General features: G+C 46.2%; 2 protein-coding genes across 7 annotated transcripts in view; one reads left to right on the top strand and one right to left on the bottom strand.

Moving 5' to 3' along the window:
* The window catches only part of ABHD12 (abhydrolase domain containing 12, lysophospholipase), a 41,808-nt gene extending 21,431 nt beyond the window's left edge, over nt 1–20,377 (bottom strand). Inside the window, exons 1-2 of the mRNA XM_079325497.1 lie at nt 20,371–20,377; nt 12,999–13,158 (exon numbers count right to left, since the gene is read on the bottom strand). Coding sequence (XP_079181623.1) covers nt 12,999–13,150 — 152 coding nt within the window. The 5' untranslated portion in view covers nt 13,151–13,158; nt 20,371–20,377. The remainder of the gene's footprint in view (nt 1–12,998; nt 13,159–20,370) is intronic.
* The window catches only part of PPP2R5D (protein phosphatase 2 regulatory subunit B'delta), a 27,257-nt gene continuing 25,581 nt past the window's right edge, over nt 20,200–21,875 (top strand). For 2 of the 6 annotated variants that reach the window (XM_079325383.1, XM_079325381.1), the window contains exons 1-2: nt 20,560–20,706; nt 21,148–21,240. In XM_079325383.1, the coding sequence (XP_079181509.1) occupies nt 20,689–20,706; nt 21,148–21,240 (111 nt within the window). In that variant the 5' untranslated portion in view covers nt 20,560–20,688. Of the gene's footprint in view, nt 20,361–20,559; nt 20,755–21,147; nt 21,241–21,875 lie in introns of those variants that run through there. The other 4 variants (XM_079325379.1, XM_079325378.1, XM_079325382.1 and 1 more) reach the window with 3 other exon arrangements.

Below are 21,875 nucleotides of genomic sequence, written 5' to 3'. Positions count from 1 at the left end.
CTTCACAAACTCCCTCTGGTGACCCAGAGCTGAGCTGAATGGGATAAAATTTGCCAGGTTCATGTAAAAAAAACAGGCTAGCTGCATTCTCACTGAACAGCAATTTTTCACAGGGGAAAAAAGAAAAAAAAAAAGAAAAGAAAAAAAAGGCTACCAGAAATACACAGAAAGTTGAATAATCTGCCCACTAGGCAGGGACAGAAGAAGATACACGAATCTCAAAATCTGGCTAAAGCTACTTAACATTCCTATTGGCATCAATGGCAAAGTGGGGGAGAGAGGTAAATAAACCACTAAGCAAACCTTCTTAAATATTGGCCTTAAAAAACTAGGATGAAGCAAGGTAGTCAAGCCTGCATCAGCAGAGATCCAGCCCAGGAAAATCTACAGCACTCCATAGTCTGACTGTACCCAAAAGCAAAGATTTGGGATGTTTCGCTATTTTTCTTTAAATTAAAAGACAACAGGAATAATGGGTTTAATAAGGTGGGGGAAAGGCAACAAATTTTAAGCCTATGGGTTTTCATTTAAAAAAACCCAAATAGACAAAATAAAAACAAGCTGAGCTTTTTGATAATACTTTCAAACATGCAAGTGTTACTTTCAGGTTTCTCAGAATATTGTGACAGCTTATTTTTTAAACACACAAACCATCATCAGTGATGGAAAGTGAATGTGGCCCAACAGAGGAAAAAACACAAACCACAGAAATTACAAGATGCCAGTACACCCATAAACTTCGAATTTCCTACCAAATGCTAACAAACAATTCTAACAATTAAAAAAAAAAAATTGCTGGCTACTGAAATTTATTCTTCTTTGCTACTATTATAGAAAAAAATATTCTTTTTTGCTGATTAGAATGTTACATGTCTAAAGCACAGCAGAAAATTATCATAAGCACTGATTTATTTCTCTGTTTATAGCAGTATCACAAACAGACCATGAAAGCCTCATGCACAGATCCAGAGAAGTGTTGCATGTCAGCAAACGCAACTACAATACTTTGTATGCTAACTAGCACTTTTAGCACCTCATCCCTTATTTTCCATTAAAAATGCCCCATCTAACATCAATCAAATTACTACTGATGCTGCTTTTAGTCAGGCCCTCTGGACTTCTATCCTCTTTAAAAATCCCCCCAACACCACTTGCAGTCAGAATTTACCTCGGTTCATTTGACAAGCTCTCCAGAAGTAAACTATGGAGTTTATCCCACCTTCCATTCACTTCCACACCTATGCAGCCTGAAGCTGGCATTGGTTAGTGGGGCCACAAAAAGTAGTTTATAGCAGGAAAGTCCCAACCCTGTATCTGCATTGTAACAGATACATACAAATACACATAAAACCAGCTTTTCAAATAGGTACGTTTGTGGAGATGGTTTAGTAGTTGTAGCAGAAACATGTAGGAAGGTTCCAAAGAAGGAGCCTCCAGGACCTTTTCTTCTAGCCATGGCATCAGCTCACAGATTGTACAACCACTACCCTAGACACATTCTTTCCCTCCCTTTATTGCAAACTATCTATTCCCACAAAGCCAGCAAAGCATCCCCTTTTGGCTGCGGTGAGAGCTTCAGTTGTTCCAGTTGCCTGAATGCATGTGAGATTTGAAACTTTAAGCTCCCAAATTCCCCCACAGTCCCCCACCTCACTACCTTGTTCCCCTCTTACAGCCCAGACTCTCACAGACTGCTTCAGTGCCTCCTTCTGATTATTACCAAAACAGTAAGCAGCAAGCAGGAAGCCATCTAGCCAGTCAAGAATTTAGCTGTATCCCTCCAAGAGATATAATTGCAAAGTAAAGGAGAGCATCTCAATTAATCATGTTTTTCAGGAGGGTCCGTCAAGCTCCAGCTATTGAGAACCTCATAACCAGACTTCAGCTTGGAGAAGAAGGAAAGATCATGGGTAGGACCTGAAAGAATCAAGATCCTGATGCATCAAGTGGGGGAAATGTGGCATCAGCACTCAGGGTAAGAGGGAAGCGCTGCTGATCAGTCGGTCGATAGCATTGAAATACCAGCAAAGGTTATGGCAGGACTCTAAGCGCTGCAGGAAAAAACAAAAACAAGCCCATCAAGGGAGGGAAAGGCAAGTCAGTGTACAGCATTAATGAACAGAAATAACAGAGCGGATTGCAGGTAATGTATGGGTCTTTGTCCATAGAACACACTTGCAAAAGGCAGAACAAATGAAGCAAGGGAGGGAAAGGCTCTCACAAGCATTTAACAGGAGAGCCAGGTGGAACATTTAACTTTTTCCCCATCAGCACCCTATCCCTTCCCAATGCCATGGCTTGGGCTCTCCACAACCACTGACTAAACTGACTACCCCAAATGTAGTAGTAACACAGCTTGTCTGATTAAATCACTGCATTGGCACATCCTTTGAAGAAAAGGAGCTTGGAACATCACTCTTGATAACATTCTAATTGTATTAAATGTACGTGTTTCACAGACCAGGACACAAGAATGGAGTGAACATTTGGCAATACAGCACCAATTTATTTAAAATATATGCTGACAGCATGGACTAAGCAGCAACGATGTTACAGCTCAATGCTTGGGTACACTGGTATTAGCATTAGTGTCAACTGTGTGTGACAAGATTAATCTGAAAGCTACATTTTAGAAAGGAAGGGGCAGATGCTACCGTCATTTAAAGTATGTAGCAAACAACAAATGCTTAAACCCTCAGGAACTGAACAAGTGACTTTTGCAACAGAAGAGCTGGCATGGGGATTATGGTTTTAAGGTTGCTGACTTTTCCTGAATACACCCTCTGCTACACCCTCCTAGTTTGTGCCAACACCTTTCCAGTACGAACCTTGTTTAAATTCTAACAACATACTTTCTCCAGAGCTCCTCAGTGATGCTGCTGACACTAACCAAATCTGAAGTCACCCACATTAGATTTTAGTCGAGCTTGGCATTGAGATACAACTCCAATGATAAGCACAGTGTTTACTGAATTCTTGTTTTCTACTCATTTCACAGCTGACAGCTGGTTTATGTTAAAGGCACAGGCTCTCACTACTCCATGAGCTGGGGAACACACTAGCTGTCTGCTAATGAAAGAGGAAAAAAACAAAAAGTAAACACCAAAAGACTGAAACAGCACTGAAAGTGCAAAACAGAAGCTTGAGACCAGCTGAGTCTGGCTTTTATAGGAGCAGGAAAGCTCATTTCTCCCAACCACACTCACCTTCAGGGGAGGAATACAAGTTGCACAAGCAAAGGTTCAGGAGCAGAGCTAGTTCAGACACACAGTGCTCCACCACAGCTCCTAACCTGCATTTAAAGCCTGCTGAACGCATACCATAATGAGGCAGAACACAGTACAGCCAAGCCAATTCCTCCACTACCAATTACCACCTGTTAATGTGCTGTAAACCCAACAGACCTGCATGTGTGTGTTAACCTTGCAGCAAGAACAAAAATACAGATTCACTCTTTGTTCCTTTGTTTTTGATACATGTGAGGGAACAGATCTGAATTTCCAAGCAGCACAACTTTGTAAGCATGAAATAGTATTTTCACAGAGCAGTTCTTGTGAGGGAGCCACACAATCTGAGAATTACCACCAGTAGCAGGCTCTGTGGTTCTGGCTTTCATCTAAATCACCTGAGCAAAAGATTCATTTGTGCATTATAGACATTTTTCCTTTCAAATACACAAAAATGGTCATCTTATACTTTCCAGCTGAAAAAGCTCTACTTTTGCTGGCAGGGATTAAAAGCCATTCCTTCTCAGAAGCCTGAAGAAAAAGAATGTTTTTGTGTTAGCAGTGATACTGCCACCTTTTAGATTCAGAACACATCGTTAGCAATACATTTTGATTACAATAGACCAACTGTTCCTGTTGGAAGTATACAAGCAAACAAGAACATTAAACAATGCCAAAACATTACATATGCTGACTGTCAGCCCACAGTTACATTCAGCTAGCAGTCCCTGTGTCCTCTGAAATTGTGACCCGTTTAAAAAGAGAGGCTTAACAAACGGTGCATGGCCATAAAACAAGAGCCATAGTTAAAGAACAGATGTATGAGCAGATACAGAACTGCTGGCCCTGACACAGTTTTAGCATGGGGTCATTTTGCATATAGCCAGTCAGATTAATCTCTTTCTGCGTTCATCTGTGCTTTATTTGCGGATTCCAGCTCTAGCTATCCTCTTGTGGAGGACAGAACTCCAAAATGGCAAAGGCTTAAAAAAATTAAGGACAATTAAACTGAAGATACTGCTAATACTAGAAAACCTTGAAGAGCCAATCCAGAAAACACAAACTCCAAGGTGAAAAGCAGGAGTTTTTACTTAGCTGCAGGGAAATGAAACCAATCCATGGAATATTCCGAGTTGGAAGGGACCCACAAGGATCACAGAGTCAGACTCTTGAGCAAATGGCCCATACAGGGATTGATCCCACAACCTTGGTATCATCAGCACATGCTCTGGCCAGCTGCACTAACATCAGCCTGCCAAAGTTTAAAATGAAACGTAGTCCCTACTCTGGCAGTCAAAAGGGGGAAATAATGTTTTATAAGAGATGGCACAAGGCTATCCGAAACTAAAAGCAAAGGTCAGACACCGCATTTCTGCTGGATTTGCAAGAATAAGAGAATGTTCCAATGACTGTGTGCAATCCACAGTTTTCACATTCAGCAGTATAAAACCAGTACTGTCAGCTTTATTCCTGCTTCCTAAAGCTGCTCTGAAACTAATCAAAACTTTACAAAATGTGAGATAGGACTGCTTTAAGGGAGAAAAGAGTGCCAGGCTTCCCTTCCTGAGGATGCCAAGAAGTCTTAAAATCTATTGAGTTCTTAAATACCTTGAACACACTTTTCTCCACAAGCAAGGATGCTGCAACCTGGAAGCTCTGACTCCAAGTTTCCAGTTTACATCATTCTCATTTGTGTAGGCTCCTCTGTCTCAAGAATAGTCACCCCAGGGGAAGCTTTACTGCCAGGGGAAGAGAAACCAAGTTCTGGATAGGGTAAATGCATTTTCTGTTCTCTGCTCTGAGCTTGCACAATGCCACTGAAGAGTACCCTTCCAAAAGGGTATTTCTCCAAGTTATGCCACATGAAATTCTTTAATCTGCACACCTTTAATAAAAAGGGAGATGAGGCTTCACATAACCTTATGGTCCTTATTATTCAACACTAAACTCTTTTGCAAGAGGAATTAACAACCATTTTAAGTGGGTATAAATTGGACAAGACAGTTTTGAACAAGGGCAGCTGTGAGACTTATCTCGAATGTTTTCAAGTGTTTGTGTTTTAGAAGTTAATCTTCTCATCTAACAATCTTTTCTATTGCTCTAGTTCTCAGCAAGAGTTACAATCTTGAAATAAATCTGGGTTAAATAAACACTTTGATTTGGAAAGTAAATAGTCATGGTTCCTGTTAGCTCAGTGAATGATTAAGGAACTTGATAGAGTCTAAAATTAGGAAATTATGATTGGAAGTTTGAATTGCCTTCAATAAGAAAGAGGACGATTTCTGAAGCCAAGTGTGGCACTAGTTTCACCAAGTGCTTACAGAGACAGAAGGAAAAAGATGTGTGCCAGCAAGGCAAATGCCCACAGCCTGATGGCAGCCTCACTGTCTGGACAAGGGATATTCAGGGACACACAGCAGCTTACAGAGGTGACTTACCTAGAACAGCTTCGCACTCCGTCACCATTCCTATCCCATAGTTACAACCCCTACTCTCTCTCCCCACCATCCTGCCAGCTACACTTGTGTCCCAGTGACCTTTTCACTACTTGACCATCTGCTCTGAACTGCTGACTTACCCATCAACCCTTATCAACCCTCTCCTCCTCCCATTTTTATCAACAGTAACTGATAACCAACTCATCCTTGGGATAGTTGATATGCAAAATTACACACCCTTGAACCCAAGAATCAATTCCACTATAATTCCCCAGCTGTTTCTCTCTCCACTGAGCCAATTTTCAATAGAGATAATATGGTTTCCATCAGCAGTACAAGCAACGTCAATAAAACAAACTACAGTACAAAGTCAAGTGCTTTGGAGAAACAATTTTACTATTGATACTTTGATCAACCAGACTGTAATCTTGACAAACTTGTCACATTTTACACTGTCCTTGTACAGGAAAAATCTACTTCCATTAGCATATATATTTAGCTGTTAAACCTTCTTCCACTGAATTTCAAATTAACTCTTGCAATTTAAATTGCACAGACTCCACCTCAGGCTAATGGCTTTAAAGTCTCCTAGGTCTCCTGTTACCCTTTTAATACGTCTGAAGCACTTTCTTTTAATCTTCTTGTGGTACTGATTCAGTCACGGCTACATTAACATAGTGCTCTCACATTACACCCTTAGTAAACCTCCCTTGCTTGCACTCACTCCTCTTCATGCCAGAAACCAGCCACTGCTGTAACACCAACAAGAGGACACAGCACATCTACCCATTAAGTTTACTAAACCCCAGGTTTTATAGGGGAATTCATGTAGAAGCCTATTCACTAATTTCACATCCTGACATGATTACCAAAATAATCTGACCTGCCCTTCAGGCCTTTACGAGGATAAAGTAATTTGGTTGCAGCCTCCCAAGCAGGCACCACTGCTCCTTTCAAAGGAGCCCAGACTCAGCAGGCAGCACTCTCCAAATACAGCACAAGCCCTGCTGGGAACATACAGCAGAAAGGGCATTCAGGAGAGGAAATTATGTCACCATCATTAGTTTTAATAAAAAAGTTTTAAATAGTTTTGTTTTCACCAAAAAGAAACACGTCTACATTGCATCCTGGAGGAAACCTACAGATTCACTGCAGTGACTGTGCATCTCCAGAGAATTTGATTTCTGGCTCAGCAGCCACGTGTGAGAAAGCACAGGGAAGAATGTGACAATGCTGAGAAGACCATGGTCTCCCACAGGCAACTTCACTCCAGAGAAGTGAAGGAAACCCTGCTGGTCTTAGGAGTAACCAAACCCTAAGGAAGTTTAGAAGTACTCAAACAAGGAGAGGCAATTCATACAGCTCCCAAGTAGAAAGCATTGCAAAGTAGCAGCAATTAGCAATACCATAGTAATTATTAATTTAGACATAAGCCATCAAAGCAGAACAACTGAACTCAGGGGTAAGTGCAATGTCAGGAATATGGAACTGCAAGGAAATCAGGAGTTCAAGGAGACCAACACAAAACCAGAGGGCAAACTCTCTTCAGTCTGAGCAGAGGTCTCCATGAAAAATACAAGGACTTGAGGAAATTGCTCAGAGATTAAAAGACACAACACAGCAGATGCAGGAGAAAAAATGTTGTGCTGTACTACAGAAAATCCAGAGAGGCTCATGGGTACACCGGATCCAAGAAAAGAAATTTTAGATAATACAGAGAGACCTGCAGGAGGATGCTATGAGTCTCAAGGGATAAGAGAGTAAACCACACTTATTTAACACCAAAAAAAAAACCCCAAAGTCAGTGATGAAAACTTTGAAAAAAAAAATAGGCCTTAATAGTAACACACCGAAGCACAGAACTGCTATATGTCAACACAATGACTTCACAAATCTTTAAATCCTTAAAAAAAAAAAAAAAAAATCTGAAATTAAAACAACCCACAATAATAAAACCAATAATTCCCCATATTGAAGAGATTATTGCTATTTTTGCTGAATGACTAATGTGTCTTTGAGAAAGAGTGGGGAAAAGATGAGCACAAGGAAAGAGAATTATAATGGCTGGAAAAGATGAACAAACTGGAAAGATGCTGCAAAGAACAAATACATAATTCTCCACATTGGTAACCTGGGAGCAATTCAGAGGCATTCCCCAGCCATAAGTCTGCAAAATGGATGATAACACATAGGACAAAACAGGAGGCAGAGCTACTGTGATATCAGTCAAATAAATAACATTAAAAAAAAATTAATAGGCAGACCTATATGTGGGATAAGTTACACAAGCCCGTTTTTGACATATATGAGCAAAATATTACTGCACATGCTCTTCAAGAGAACTGCAACAAAAAAACCCAAACAAAAAAAAAAAACCAACACAACCAATAACAAAAAAACAAAAAATATCCCCCCACACTATAAAATGTCCTCACACAAAGGAAACTGCTTTTCCATATTTTGCCCATAGGAGGGACTATTCAGTCTGTATTTACTATGAAAGAAAGCAACTGGAAACCATTTCACAGCTCCTTTGTGAACTCTGCTCAAGAACAACTGAAATAGAGGCAGTTACCCAGTAGGAAGGTGGAACTGGTGAAAAAGCTGCATGATTGATGAAATATCTCTATGCAGGCAGCCTCTTTCCTCTTTTGAAAGCCCTGACAAGTAATTAGTTTAACCTGAAGACAGCAATTAAGAGAGACAATAGCATAAAACTCACTTGAGGGGAAAAAAACAAAACCTAAATATATATTGATGAAAACTTGCAGGAGAACAATTCAAGTATTTGTCATTTCTGCTACAATGGAACAGACTGGAATAATCATAAAAGACTCTGCAAACACTTACAAAAAAGTAACATAGGCTAGGTCTGGAGATATAAGGATAGGGCACTGAGAGGACATAGGGGTAGAAATAGATATGGCTAAGTTTTCTGTCAGGGGGAAGATACTGGTGAAATCCAAAGAGACACGGGAAGGAGTGAAGCACTTGAGGTGTGGGGGCAGGACGGCACCGAAGGTCACCACACACCACATTTGACATGCCTGAGCACACTCACTGTTCCAGGAAAATTCAGCTGCATCAGAGGGGAAGACTACAGCAGCCTCTTCCCTTCAACACTTTCCTGCATTTTCATAAAGCACTCAGGAAATACTGTAAAAGCCACATTTTTGCCTCCCACGAGAAAGCACTGAGAAAGCTGCACCACAACAAACAAGAATGAGGCTGACTACAGTGGAACTGAAAACTACATCAAATAGTAGTGTCAGTCAAAAAATATCCAGCTTGTGGGATGCACAGGCTGGACAGCCAGAGGGAGAGTCCCCAAAACCTGTAGGGATTTGTGCCAACAGCTGGGGGCCTCCAGGAGTAAAGGTACCAGGGACAGAAGCTTCTCCAGCAAGGCAGAGCATAGAAGTATCTAGGAACACACAGCTCAGACACATGGGATTTGATGTGTTTTACTGCTCCACAGTATGGAGGGAGACATGAGCAAGTTTTTTTGCCATTTGTAGCAAATAAGTGTTTGCAGGAGAATTGGAGAATGGCAAAATTCACACTTCATGTCTATTGTCTGGCTATTGATTGGGATTAAAAGAGGATCAGATAACCATGAGGTCACAAAAGTGAAGGGTAACATGCATGTGACCTTTTATCACCAGGATCAGGGTTCAGCAGAAATGAGATAGGACAATTTGCTCTGCTATCTAATGCCAGTATTAAGCTCATTTGATTTTCTCTACTCTCTGTACTCCCACATAAAGGTTTTCCAGATCTGTGGTTGCTCAAACACATTTCCTCAGAACATCACAGCCACCAACTACAAAAATGAGTCACAGCAAGTATCCAAAACACAATGGGTAATATCCATCTAGCACTTCCAACACTGTCACCTGGAAAATGCCGCACAACAGAAATCTTAGAGGAATGGCCATCCACACAAAACACACAGACCAGGAAATGCAAGCACTGCTTACTACTTCTTTATTTACTGCATTATTGCATTTAATGATTTCAGACAAAACAGCTCCTTTAAAAAAAAAAATCACTCACACACTTTTAAAGGAGCAACTTGTAAAGCGCTTAGGTAATATTAGATTTTACAGCTATCTATGGAAGAAAATGGAAATACCTATATTTGCTCATTTTTGGTTGTAAACCATTTAAGAAAAGCCACACTGACTGCACTATGCATTAGCCAAAGCCGCATAAATCTTATTTATCAGATATCCATCTCCATTATACTTTGAAGGAAATGCACACACTTTCTGCAGCAGAGTAGCTGCCAGTCAAAATGCACAGCCACCTCTTCAAAATGAGTTTCAGCTCCTGGATGAATGAGCACATTGTGATGGTATGACCGAACAAAAACTGAGGGCCGAACGCAGTGCTGGTAAAATTCAAAAATCCTGCTGCAAGAACAAACTGCTGCCGATAGTAAATTCCATAAACATCAGCTAGGTGCTCTTTAGCCTTTGCTGAGGAGCTGGGTGTGAGCAGGAAAAGCTGGTGCTGGAGGGCACACAACAGCCTTGCTGCTGCTCCACTGCTGCAGTTGCAGACACAGCTGCCTCTGCAGCCTCCCCAGCCCTGCTCCTGATTCATGGAATATGCCACATGATCAGCCCTTGGCTGCAGAAATACTCAGCCACTCCATGCTGCTGGAGATTGGTTTGCTTTCCTAGCTAGTGGCTTGTATTGTTTACAAATAAGAGATGGAAACACACACGATGAAGCCAAACCTATATGCTGCTTCTGCAAGCCTGCAGAGGCTGAAGAACAGCAGCATGAAATGCAGACAGCACAACTTCCCCTTTCACACAGCATTCTGGTGGTGATTTTAACTATTTCATCAAGGAGCAAGCTAAGAATAGGCTGCTGTGGTACAAATCTCCAATTTCAGATATTATGCCGCCTCCACCATCCCAGGAACCTTGCAGCTGAATTTTCACCTTACAGCTCTGGCAAGCTGGGGAGTAAAACTGATGCAACCCATTGAAAACAACAACCAAACACTACTTTTATTTCCAGTGGTATAAAGAATGCTGCAATAATAGCATGGCCTTGCACATTAAAATATGAGAAGCTAGATGGTCCAAGAGCAACTTGCTGGCCACATAAGTGAACACAGCCAGGGTAAAACCCAAGGGAGGTCACGGCATAGCTACCCTCATCTTCCTCCTTAAACATTCCCTGTTGTCCAAAGGTGGGATATGGAGATAGGAGGCTGGTTGACTCGACTCAGGATGATTGTTCTGGACAAGAACCTTATTTCTGGACATCACACCTTCTTCTGCCTGGACCTTCCCCTCCTGCATTCACAGATTCACAGCTCAGCAGTGCGTTTGTTATCCTGTAAAAATCACTGCTAGGAGGTATGGCAGAGAGAGACACTTTGCCTGCAAACTGCTATCTGAAGGCTCACAAGGTGAGAAAGTCAGAGAAGGTCCACTGAAAGTCAGTAAAAAAGGCAAACAACACACAACAGCATGAAAGAAAGAAAAATCACAGAAACAGAGATATTTCAAAATGTGGAAAAGGAAAAACCAGCTTCAAATGAGATTTTCCTACAACATCACGAGTTTGAGAAACACTGCTGTGTGCAATATAGTACTTGACCCAAAAAGGACAGAGGGAGGTGGGGGACAGAAAGGTGGGAAGAGCCAGAATCCATGCAAGACTTCAGAAATTTCTTAAATGGGCTTCAAAAGCTGAATACAGAGAAAAACGATGAAAGCTTGACTGCTAAACGTGTAAACGGAGAAATAAATGCAAAAACATTTTCTGCAGACAGGATGTGCTTTCCCTATTTTTAGCTTGGACCTCTCAACATAGACGTGTGCTGTGTCTGGGATGCACAAAGCACCTGCCTGCCAGACCAAGCCAACAGCCTGCACTCGGTGCTTTTAGGGCTTGCTCAATGCTCACCACCGACAGAGAATTTCCATTTGAATAAAAGGTACTTGAGTGCCATTCACAATGCTGAAGAAGCCGGCAAGCCATCATTTGGGTGCCACTGGTCTAGAAAGACATCCACTTGGACAAAGAGAACAGACACACCAATTTTTAAAATGTTCTAAAAGCAGAGCACTGTCGCAGTTTGATCCACTGCACAGTCATGGAAACTGAGAGATCAACTCAGCGCCATTTACAATTAGCAAAAGCTTGTCATAACACGTACAGAGCAGTGACAGCCTCCCAAAGGTTTACCTCCAGGGCACAAAATTAAATGGCTATTACCCAATAAAAGAAATCACATTTTAAAGCCTCTGTCTTTGAGCACAACAAGTATCCACAGCTCATTTCAAAAGCTAATTTTATATATGAGAACAGGAAAAAAAATCTCAGAAAATTTAGCAGAGAAACATTCACAATAGCTCATTTACTAGAAATACACACATAAGCACCTATTTTTTTTTCTTTTTTAAAATTTGGCTGCTGTATTGCTGAAGCACAACGATTTGGTTTCAGCTACCCAAACTACACAGCTATTTGGACCATACTCACACTTTCAAAACACAAAGAACACCACCATACTGGTTTAGGTGAAACTAAAATGATGCATCTTGACTCAGTTGCAGAAGGCCAGGGAGGCAAGTCTTCATGGTGTATTGCATCCCCCCAAATGTTACAGGATGAAGGGTCCAGGTGGTAAACACCTTCTGTTGTTACAGCCTTCTTAGAAAGGCGCATAAAAATTTCCCCACTATAAATATGCCCAAAACGTTTGAAACGTTAACACAGCTGGCAAAAAAAGCCACGGCTGAACTCCTTCCAGCAGAGGCACGCATGTCAGCTTCTCTTACTGACCCCTAAATATGATTCCTTTATGAGAAAGAGATCGCTTTGACAGCCATCAGCTTCTTCAAAAAACGCAGACATCCTACCTGCAGGGCCCTGCTGCTCCACATACGCTCTCCGATGGGAGGATTCCGTGCTAAGCCATCTTTTTCCGGGAAAACGCCGGCCTGTTCCCGAGGGGGTTGGACGCAGCAGCGCCCAGGTACGAACACCGAACCCATCCTCGGCGGGCCACGGCTGGTCCCGCTCTCTGACCAGCTCTTAGCACCGAGAACCGAAGGCACGGCGGGGCCGGCATTGCCCTCCTGGCACTCAGAAAAAGCCAGGGAAAGCCAGGGAAGCAGGGCTGAGGCGCGGAACATCTCGGGCCCGCGTACCTGTCCTTCTCGCTCGTTCCTCGGCCGGGGGGCGCCGGCAGAGGCCCTTCCCCTCTGCCCGCAAACCCAGCCCCGCTCCCGGTGTCCCGCCGGCAGCGGGCACGCGGTGACAAGGGGATAACGAAGCCCGGCGGAGCGACGGCGGCGCTCACCTGCCCAGCGGTCGCTTCATGCCCTCGGCAGCGGCGGAGGCAGGCAGGCGCAGGCTTCGCCTCAGGCTGCAACCCTTGTCGAGGGGCCCAGGCACGGCGGCAGCGGCGTCGCGCTCATGCTCCACCGTGACGGACTCGTTGCGTTTCCTCATGCCGTGGCTGGGGGGGGGGGGGGGGGGGGGGGGGAGGGCGGCGGCGGTAGCAGCGGCGGCGGTAGCAGCGGCAGCGGAGACGGCGGCAGCAGAGTAGGGCCGCGCTCCCTCGCCGCGCGCCCGGCTCGGCGCTTGCCCCCACGCCCCGCCCCGCCGGCCGGCCCGCCAATCCCCGCCCCCGGCCGCGCCCATCACCCCGCCCCTCCACCGCCCCTGCCAATCCCCGCCTCCGACACCGGCCCGCCCGCCGGCGCCTCGGAGCGGCCACGGCGCCATCTCTACTGCGGGCAAGAGCGGGGCCGCCATTTCGCCGTGGGCCGGGGCGGGGCCCCGCCGCAGCGGGACACCAGAGCCGTTCGGTGCGTGGAGGGGGCGGCAGCTCTGTGTGCACCCATGAAAGAACCCCCTCCTGGTCTGCAGGGGTCTGGAAGGGCTGTGAGAGCGGGGTGAAGCGGCAGTATGCACCTGGGCATGGATATACGGCACGGCTGGTTCAGGGATGTGGGGAGAGTCAAAGCCAAGCTGCTGGTACAATCGGGAGTGGGAACAAGGACGGGGAGGAAGCTCTTGGATGGCACAGAAGGGTTATGATACCTCATTGAAAAGTAGGTCCTCATTTCACTTATGCCTAAAGAGGCACCACGCAGGCAAGGCAAGGAAGTTACAGAGCTTCCCTGGCTCTGCGTGGGTGTTGCAAAAGGTGGAATGTGTAAATTTTTTTTCTTAAGAAGGAAAATTCTTAGATGTTTGATCTTCGTATAGTTTTTAAGCCTAGTCAGCAAGAAAGGCGATTTTCCATGTGTTGGAAAAACAAATTAATTGTCTCGTTAAAGTTCAGGTCTTGAGGTGTTTGTGATCTCAAACCTAGGGAAAAGTTAACAAAGATTCGGAAAAAGGATATGCACTGATAGTGGACACAGAATTTATTGGCCGCAAAGACACCTGGTAGAACTCCCAAAGGAAGTAAGGAAGAAGCCAGCTTGGTAATTGTCCTGAAATCAGCTGCAACTGAGTAAAAGGTAATTCCATCCGGGAATCATATCTGTGGCCACCAACTCGGAGACCGCCAACCCACAGACTCATAAGAAGAGAAAGACTGGGTGTGCAGACTAACTATCATGAGAAGCATTTAATCTGAATTGTTCCCAAGTGATCCTGTACCTGAGATTCCAGAGAAATACATAATTTAATCAATCCCAGGAGCAAACACAAGACACTGAACCAAAAAGGAGGAAGCAATTGTTAGAACATCAGCCTCTATTATCCGTCAGTTATGGACAGCTAGCAGAAAGTACTGTGTAATTTGCTGATATGTGTTTTATCTTGTTTCTACAAGCTTCTCCTAACATTTGAGATTTTCAGAAGTTTTCTTTGGATCAGATCATAAATGTGAAAACTTTCAGCCAGGCTTTTGGAAAGACTGGTTGTACCCTCTGCATGCTTTGAACAGCAAAGGAGTGTGTTCTTGTCCATTTGATTTAGTTTCATTTTCTATGTCTTTTGGGGAAGATTGATTTTTGCCGGTGAGGATTGTCAGCAGCCCTGTCTGTTGACAACATCATGAGTGGTGGTCACTCCAAAAGCAGGTTTTGCAAAGGCTGTATGGGGCTTGGGAGTGGCAGTGTAGTGCTGTGAGGGGGGAGTTGTAAGCTTTGAAATGAGGGGAATAGACTCAGCTATATATCCTTACACAGACTAATATATCCTCTGAAATGCCTCAGAGTTAAGTTTACTACGGAGAACAACTAAGGAAAATCACTTGCAAGTCAGTCTTTGTGGGGTGAGTCTTAATACCAGTTGGCTTTTTCTCTGTGCTAGAAAGAAGCAAGTCTTTTCTTGTGGAGGCCTTAAGCTATTCTCAGCATTTCTAAATGCTTCCCTTCCTTAACTACGTAGGTGTATAAACACATGCTTGCTTGGTTTCTCCCATCATAGCAGATATTTAAGATTCAGGATCATCACTTTTTTTTTTTTTTTCAGCGTAATGTCCTCTGTTCTTCTGGTACATAGAATATTGAGTTGTAGAACCATGCAATAGTTAGGGTTGGAAAAGACCCTCAGGGTCATTGAGACCAACCATTAGCTCAGCACTGCTATGTTCACCACTATGTTCACCACTAAACCGTTATGTCCCCAAATGCCATGTTCAGACATTCTTTGAACATTTCCAGGATAGTGACTCCGCTCTGGACAGCCCGTTCAGAAGCCTGACCCTTTCAGTGATCAATTTTTCCTACTCTAAACTCTCCTGGGATCATTCTTCTTGTCCTGTCGTTTTTGTGTGAGTTGGGAGAAGACACCAACCCCCATCTCACTACAACCTCCTTTTGGGAATAAGCAGAGAGCAGCAAGATCTCCTCTGAGCCTCCTTTTCTCTAGACTGAAGAGCTTATAGGCATTCCTTGCAGCACTCCAGTTGTGTGAGTCATCCCACGAGTATGAAGAGGTTCTTCCATTTGGGATCAGTACTTGCCCTTTTGACTTAGTGAAAGAGAGTAGTGAACCTTTCTGTGAGTTGTCCTCAGAAATTACCAGAGACACATACACACACACACACCCCCCAGAAATCAATGCACAAAATCCATTCTGAATTCCGACTTAATCCCCAAGGTGGAATTCTGGTTGGCTTGAGAGATCACTGAGACAATAGTTCACAACAAACTTTATTTCTGCTGCTGTTATAAGCAACCCAGGCTGAAATTCTGCCATCTGTGGTCAACAAATAGTGTACCTGAACCATGCAAAAAAGCTGAGGGAATATGCTGACACAGGGTTTCTAACCAGCCAGTAACTTCATGTAGTTCTTCTACAAAACATATACAAGAAGAACAGGAAAATCGAGTCAGAGTAAAGGTTGGGAAAGAATTTGGGATTTCTTAGCTCAAGGCATGAACAAAGATTGCAATAGAGCATTAGTAGAAACTATTGCTATGGGCAAGGACACATTCCAAAGAGTTTCTGTATGTGAGAAATGATCCCAAAGAGGTCTGGAGACAGACCATGGGGTAAGAACACAGTCTGCTGGACCACACTGATGCCTTGTGTTTTAATTGATTTAAATTAATTGCTTTGCTTTAAATGATTCCTCTTCTATGCCTAAAGAACTGTTTGTGATAATCATTATTTTTCTTTGAGTGAAACCCAACTGTACAAGACACTACTACTGTTATTCATTACTGTTCATTATTGTTTATTATTTAGATACTTTTATATTAATTACTGTTAATTGATGTTTATATTAATTACTCTTAGATACTTATCTATTATTATTTACAGTTAGATATGTACTGCTATTAGATACTTATTTACTATTAGATATTTATCTGCTGTTAGTTACTTCCTATTGTTAGATACTTGTCTGCTATTAAATACCTATTATTTGTAGATATTTAGACTAGAATAGAGACTTGACAAGGTAAAGGCCTTGTCAAGCCTCTAAAGTTGGGGAAAAAAAGTTGGGTTTTAGTTTTTCAGAACCTCTTCTGCTTAGTGTGTAACTCTGAAGCTTCATATCATATCATATCAGGTGTTAGTAAGTTCTCTTCACAGGGCACTGAGACAAAACAATCCCAGCTACAGAATCAAGGACAACTGGTACCCAAAAAGTAAAAACAATGGAGAAGGAAAGGGGGCAAGCCAGGGGGCTGAGACTTCATGGCCTGGGACTGGGGTTGGACAATTGACCCCAAGATGTAGATGAACCAAAACTTATAAAAGTGTAAAGACTCATGACTGGGATCCATCTTGGATTTTATTTGGGTGTAGCCCCAGCCAGGCTCTTGCACTGCCCCAGGTGTATCCTTTCAATAAATACCTATTTTATTCCTTTTGCTCTGTCTAGTCTCTGTTCCAGGTCAGCTTTTCCAGGCATCAACACCAGTGTCAACCTCCTTCCCTCCCATCCTGTATTCTTCAGAGGCAGCTGTACCTGGATTTACCAGCTTGATCTGGAAGGAAGAAGACTGATGGAAAACAAAGGACAGCAAATAAACACTGATCCTAAATGATCCTTCAAGAGAAGGAATAAGAGTAGAGTTTGGCTGTGGATGAACTCAACCAAATCTTCCCAAAAGCCAGAATCCAGAGCAGGAGATACCAAAGAGACCTGGAAAGACCAGGAAAAAGTTCTGGTTAGGAAACCACTGTGAGAAAAGTCTCTGGAGAGCAAAGGATATTCAAAGCAGCAGAGAAATCAGAAAAGGAGCAGAGCCATCTTCTTTGTGATGTGCTTGAAAGGGGAACAAAAGCCAAGGCGAGGTGAATTGAGAGCAGATACTGCAACCTGCTGCTAAATGCAGCCTCTGGAAACGCAGATAGGCCAGCTAGGAGGACAGCTTCCTGTTCCTCAGCACCAGGGGCTTCTTCATTTGCTCACCCAACTGTCTTCTAGCTAGACCATGTAGAGAAAATGATGAAGAGTTCAGATGGAAGGTGGAGTCATCCTTCCATGCTGAATGCATCCTTCCTGAAGGCAGGAGAATCCATATGCCCCACCCCACCCTCCTTACAGTCCTAGGTGAGGGGCTGCCTTTTTGGCAAGACAGGACTGCTGGGTCTGGCACAGCAGGTGCTGCAGGTTGGTGGCATAACAAGACCTGTAGCCCCAGAGCAGGGTGCAGAAGATGACCTCAGGACTCCGTGTGTTTGCCAGGAAAAGATCACAGGGCTTCTCCTGCTGGATATCAGTACATGCATAAGCATAGGATTGGCAGAAGCTCTGGCTCAGTGCTGCCTTGGCAGCACTTGATATGGGGAGACCCTGAGGGACTCCCCACTGATATCCTGCAGTATCACCCTTCTGGAAAATCTGGAGATAGGGACCTTTATGTTTTCCTCACTGTCCAGGAAAACGTTTTCCAGGTTTAAGCCTCTGCAGAGAAGAGACAGCATGTGCTGTGGACAGGCACAGGCAGATGGAAGGTCTGGGGCCAGAAAGGTTGGGAGGCAAGGAAGGACCTGTGGGTAAATGAGGGTCTGTGAGGGCAGGAGAGCTTGGACTGGTAAGCAGTGGTGTGGAAGGAGAATAGGCAAGGGTGCAGTGCAGCAGTGAGAGATGTGGAGACGAGAGGCTTCTACAAAGTCCTTCCCTACCTGGGCTGAGGAACATGATTCCCAGGCACCTGCTCGGGGATGCTCCCCGAGGGGGCTGGCTCCAGGAGGAGATAAAAGATGTCTCCATGCCTTGGCTCATTGGGATGAGCCCTTCAGGATCCATGGACTCATGGGTTTGGCATGGGACAGCCCTGCCCCCCACTGGCTCCCCTTTGCCGTGCACTTCCATCCCGTTTGCCCACCACTGCTATCCTAACCCTTGCCAGCCCTGCAAAGTGTCCACCATGCTTCCATCCTCCTGAAGCTCCCAAGAGCTCCCTGCACTCAGAATCCTTGCCCTTTGCATCACAGTGCCCCCGAAGTCCAGGATTCCCACTGTTCCTTTGAATCTCAAAAAATCCTGCCCCATTGAGCCATCCCATAGCACTGCGCCCATGAAGTTGCTTCCCCAAAAACTGCTTCCATTTCATCCTTAGCCCCTGAACACTCTCAGACGCCCCCTTTACCCTGCAGAACTTCATGATGTTCAGGGGCTCCTCCTACTGCTCCCTGATAATGCCACCTTTTCACCCAACCTGCATCCAGTGGGGCTGGAATTTCCCAAGGTTTTCTTCCAGTGCCTTATTTCTGGAGATGACCTTGGTGGCCACCTTCTGCCACACTATTAGACAGAAGCTGGGCCCAAACACCAGTTACTTGACACTGGGACAAAGTTGGGGGCCAAACATCAGTTTGGTGAAGCTGAGTTTCACCAACCTCCAGGGCCAAGGAAAACCAATCTAGAATTCCATGTGATAGCTTATGACAGGGAATGATATCTACAAACTCTTCTAGCAAGTGGCTTTTATCTGCTCACATTGGCACAGTTTCCTGCTCAAAAATACACAAATGGTTGTGCTGGGGCTGTGGGTCACTTGTGCATGACACACATGAAGGACAACAGAAACCAGGACCTCGCTCTGCTCCTGGGGATCCTGTGGAGTGCCAGCAACTGTCAGGTCAGTGAAGATGATAAGCATGCTAACAATAAGCTGATGCATTGATCATTCAAAACACTCTTAGGGAATTTTTTCCCCCATGTGCCATGCCAGGTCAGTTCATCCAATGACTGAAAAGATTGTGCTCCTGCTGAAGTACCTCTGGTACCACCCAGTTCCCTGCTTCTCTCCCCGCTCATGTGCCACAGTTCATGAGATCCTTACCACTGAAGTGAATGAGAGCTCTTGCACCTCTGGCAACAGGCCAGCAGACACCACCTTAAGGACAATGACAGTAAGGATTGACCTTAGACCTTTGAGACACTATGTGCCCTAGTGAGGTGGCCCTTTGCTTAGGTCCATGAATTCAAGGGCAGCTTGATACCTGCTGGTTGCTTTTTGCCAACCAGCTTCAAGGTGACCCGTGGAGGCTTTTGGACACCATCCCTTCACTGTGAGGATGCAGGACCACCTGCCAATGAACTAGTCGGGCTGCCCCATGTGAGCAGGGAAGTGTCCTAGCCCCCTGTCCCTGGAACAGCTTTTTCCATATCAGCGGCCACAAAGCTCTGCGCTGGGCCTCGCAGTGCTCACACGCACATTTCCATCCACCAGCTTCACTCACCCCCTTATTTCCACCGGCAGCCTCCCCAAAACTGTGTAAAGAAACACTAACAAGCAACCGCCCCGTAAAGGTGGGGTGCAGACCCTGGGGTCAGCACAGGCTGCAGGGGCTCCTCCTCCTCGAGTGATGCAGAGGAGAGCCGGGCAGGACGGGGAGCCCGCTATCCAGGAGCCACCTGCACGCAGCGGGGACCCGAGAGCCCCGGGCAGGGGCTCGCCGTGTCCGGAGAAGCCCCGCACGCCCCGAGTCCCTCCCGCGGAAAGAAGCCCAGCCCGAACCCGCGCCGGGCCGCTGCCCCGGAAGAGCCGCTGCCGCAGCCCCACCCCCGAGGGCGTGCCCGGCGCCCGCGCACTCTGTGGCCAATCAGAAAAATCGGCCGCCCTGCGTCAGCGGCACGCGGCGGTGGCGGAGGCTGTTGCTAGGCAGGCCGGCGCGCCTGGCCCAATGGGAGCGGGGCGCTGCGGCCGGGTCCGGGCGCAAGCGGCGGCGGCAGCGGTGGGCTTGGAGCGGTTGGGGGCCGGCGCTCACCATGCCCTACAAGCTGAAGAAGGAGAAGGTGCGGCCCTGGGGGCGGCGGCGGCGCCGGGGGAGCTTCCGCGCGCGGCGCGGCGGCCAGAGTGCTCGCTCTCGCCGCCCCTCCTCGGCGCGGCCTTCGCTGGGCTCGGCCCTCGGGCGGGGGCGCGCGCGGGGCTGTGGCCGGCAGGGGGCGGGGGCGCGGGCGCGCGTCCGCGGCGGGCGGGTCGGGTGGAGCAGGAGGGCGGCGGGGGCGCGCGCAGGCCCGGGGGAGGCTGGCGGGAGCGAGGGGCGGCCAGCGGTGCCTCCGTGCAAACCCGGCCCGGCCCGGCCCGGCCCGGCCCGCCCTGCGCGCTCCGCCGGCCGCGGGGATGCTCCCGGTGGGGGAGGTACGGCCGCACCCGCGTCCTGGCCCCGCTGCTCACTCCGGCGGCCGGGTGAGGGCCCGGATCCGCCTCTGCCGCCGCCCAGGGCGGCTGGCCTGGGGCTGTGGGTGCCCTGACACCGCACATCTCCAATGAGGCCGCGCCCCGGGGAAGGGCTGAGTGGGCACGGGGCCCTGCCACCCGCGGGTGCCCCGCCTGGGTCAGCCTGCGGTGACCGGGACGGGAGATTACAGCATCGCTCCTGGGCTTGGGTCCGTGGCATCGCCTTGGGCGTCAGCTGGGGGGAGTCGTCCAGGATGCCCTTCCCAGGGAGAAAGGGCTGTATGTGCGGAGCGGGGCGTGCCGCGGGAGTGGTCTGTGGCAGCGCACACCTGAGCTCTGCAGAAAGATGCTGAAATTCTGAACAAGGGGAAGTTTTCTCTGAATGTGTTTTCATTCTTTCAGGAGTCTCCTAAGTCTACCAAAAGCACCACAAAGCCTGGCGGCAGCAGCAGCAGCAGTAGCGGGAAAGATGGTGGGGCTGAGAATTCAGAAGAGGTAAGGCTTTCACCTTGGGTACAGCAGTGTGCTTGTGCAGCTCATCTTTGGGGATGAATTGAATCTTTCATTTAGCGACTTCAAACTATTCCGCCAGATAACACATGTCACCAGGATCTTAAGAAGTCAGAGAAGGAAAATTGGCCCATAGGGAACAATGACTGTGGATGAGACCTGATGAGTCTCATACCGTACAAACCTGCAAAAGGACATTTGGCACAAAGCTGAGGGTGAGTGCTGCTCACAGAGGTGGGCAGGGCATGGCAAAGTTGGCTGCAGAAAGAGACAAGCCATGATTATCAAGAAGGTGGAAGCCTGACAGATGGGAGTAGCTTCTCTGTTCCTGTCAGAGCAAAGCGCCATAAACTCTGTTGTCACTTTGTGTCAGAGTGGGAGAGTAGTGATAAGCAATAAGATCTGGTCTTTTGAGGCATTTTCTGTAGGAGTGAGATTAGGAAATAATGTATAGGAACGCTTGAAAGAATAAACTGGTAGAGATTAACTGGCTCTACTTTGGTATAGCAGCCTTTTTTCTGAATGCAGCATTCCTCACAAGAGTGCACAGTGTGTATTCCTAGATGTGCAGTCTCACTCTCAGTTTGGATGTTGCCAAGGTAGATACATTAGAATGGCCT

The sequence above is a fragment of the Erithacus rubecula genome (assembly GCF_903797595.1).
Source record: "Erithacus rubecula genome assembly, chromosome: 2".
Taxonomy (NCBI): Eukaryota; Metazoa; Chordata; class Aves; order Passeriformes; family Muscicapidae; genus Erithacus; species Erithacus rubecula.
The sequence above is the reverse complement of the archived record's forward strand: the minus strand, read 5'-3'. Positions and strand labels throughout refer to the sequence as shown.